At 77.4% G+C, this 1149-nt stretch overlaps 1 protein-coding gene across 4 annotated transcripts in view; it reads right to left on the reverse strand.

The window, feature by feature from the left end:
* AGAP3 (ArfGAP with GTPase domain, ankyrin repeat and PH domain 3) overlaps window positions 1–1146 on the reverse strand; it is a 49834-nt gene extending 48688 nt beyond the window's left edge. For 3 of the 4 annotated variants that reach the window (XM_039861258.1, XM_039861262.1, XM_039861261.1), the window contains exon 1: window positions 570–1141. In XM_039861258.1, the coding sequence (XP_039717192.1) occupies window positions 570–897 (328 nt within the window). In that variant the 5' untranslated portion in view covers window positions 898–1141. Of the gene's footprint in view, window positions 1–569 lie in introns of all 4 variants that reach the window. The other variant, XM_039861259.1, reaches the window with a different exon arrangement.
* Window positions 1147–1149: the final 3 nt, after the last annotated feature.

Here is a 1149-nt window from a genome sequence, read left to right on the forward strand (position 1 = left end):
CGCGCCGCCCGAGCCCCGAGCCAGGCCCGGCCCGGCCCGTCCGGCGCGCCCGGTCCCGGCAGAGTGCGGGATGTGAGTCGGGGGAGGGGGCCGCGGCGAGCGCCGCCCTCCGGGGCCCGAGAAGGCGGGCGGCCGCTTAACGGGAGGCTCTGAGGCCCGCGGCGCGGGGCAGAGCCCGGGCAGCTACTGAGACGCCTCTCGGGCAGCGGCCCCACCTCTCGGCCCGCCGAGGCCCTCCGCCGCGCCCACCCTCCCTGGCCATGCCTGACCGGATCTGCCTCACACCCCCGTAATATCTGCGGCTTCGAGCGCACCCGTTCCCGGGGCGACGCCACCTTCGAGCCCTAGAGCATTGAGAGCAGAAAACGTGTCCCCCGGCACGAGACCTGCCCCTCGGCCCCAAAGTGTCCCCAGACAAGATATGGCGAAGCCTGGACGCCGGCCCTGCAGCGCCGCTGTTCAGCACACCGCGTGGCCGGGACCTCAGGCGCGCGAGGACCCCCAACGGGGAGAGCGTGGCCAGGCCGGGCCCGCAGAGCCCCGGCTCCCGCAGCCCCCGGCTCGCTCACCCTCGATGGAGATGACGTGCTCCCGGATCTGGTTCTGCAGCGCCAAGTCCTCGATGCGCTCGATCAGGTCGTAGATGGCGTAGATATTGGGATGCACGGACTCGAAGCGCTGGATCTCGGCCCGGATGGCCGCCGAGTTGGAGAGCGCGAACTGCTGGGGGGGCCCGCCGGCCAGCTGCTGCGAGGGGCCGCCGCCTCCCCCGGCCCCCGGCCCCGCGCCGCCGAACTGCCCGCCGCCCCCCGCGCCGCCGCCGCCGCCGCCGCCCCCTGGCGCCGCCAGGCTCGGCTGCTGCTGCGGGCTCTGCCCCCCGCCCGCCTGGAAGTTCATGGCTCCGGAGCCGCGGGGCCAGAGGCGGGCCCGGCCGGGGCCCGGGGCGGCGCTGCGGCGGCGGCGGCGGCGGGCGCGCGGGGCTGGCGGCGCTGGGACGACGGAGCCGGCGGCGCGGGGCTAGTGCATGGGGCCCGGGGCCGGGGGCCGAGGCCGGGAGGCGCCGCCGCGCACGCTGTGGCCGCCGCTGCCGGGCGCTTCCCGGCGCCGCGATCCCGCTGCCTCAGAGCAGCTTCCAGCGGCAACAACAAC

Source organism: Pteropus medius, unplaced genomic scaffold (assembly GCF_902729225.1).
Source record: "Pteropus medius unplaced genomic scaffold, Ma_sr-lr_union100, whole genome shotgun sequence".
Classification (NCBI taxonomy): domain Eukaryota; kingdom Metazoa; phylum Chordata; class Mammalia; order Chiroptera; family Pteropodidae; genus Pteropus; species Pteropus medius.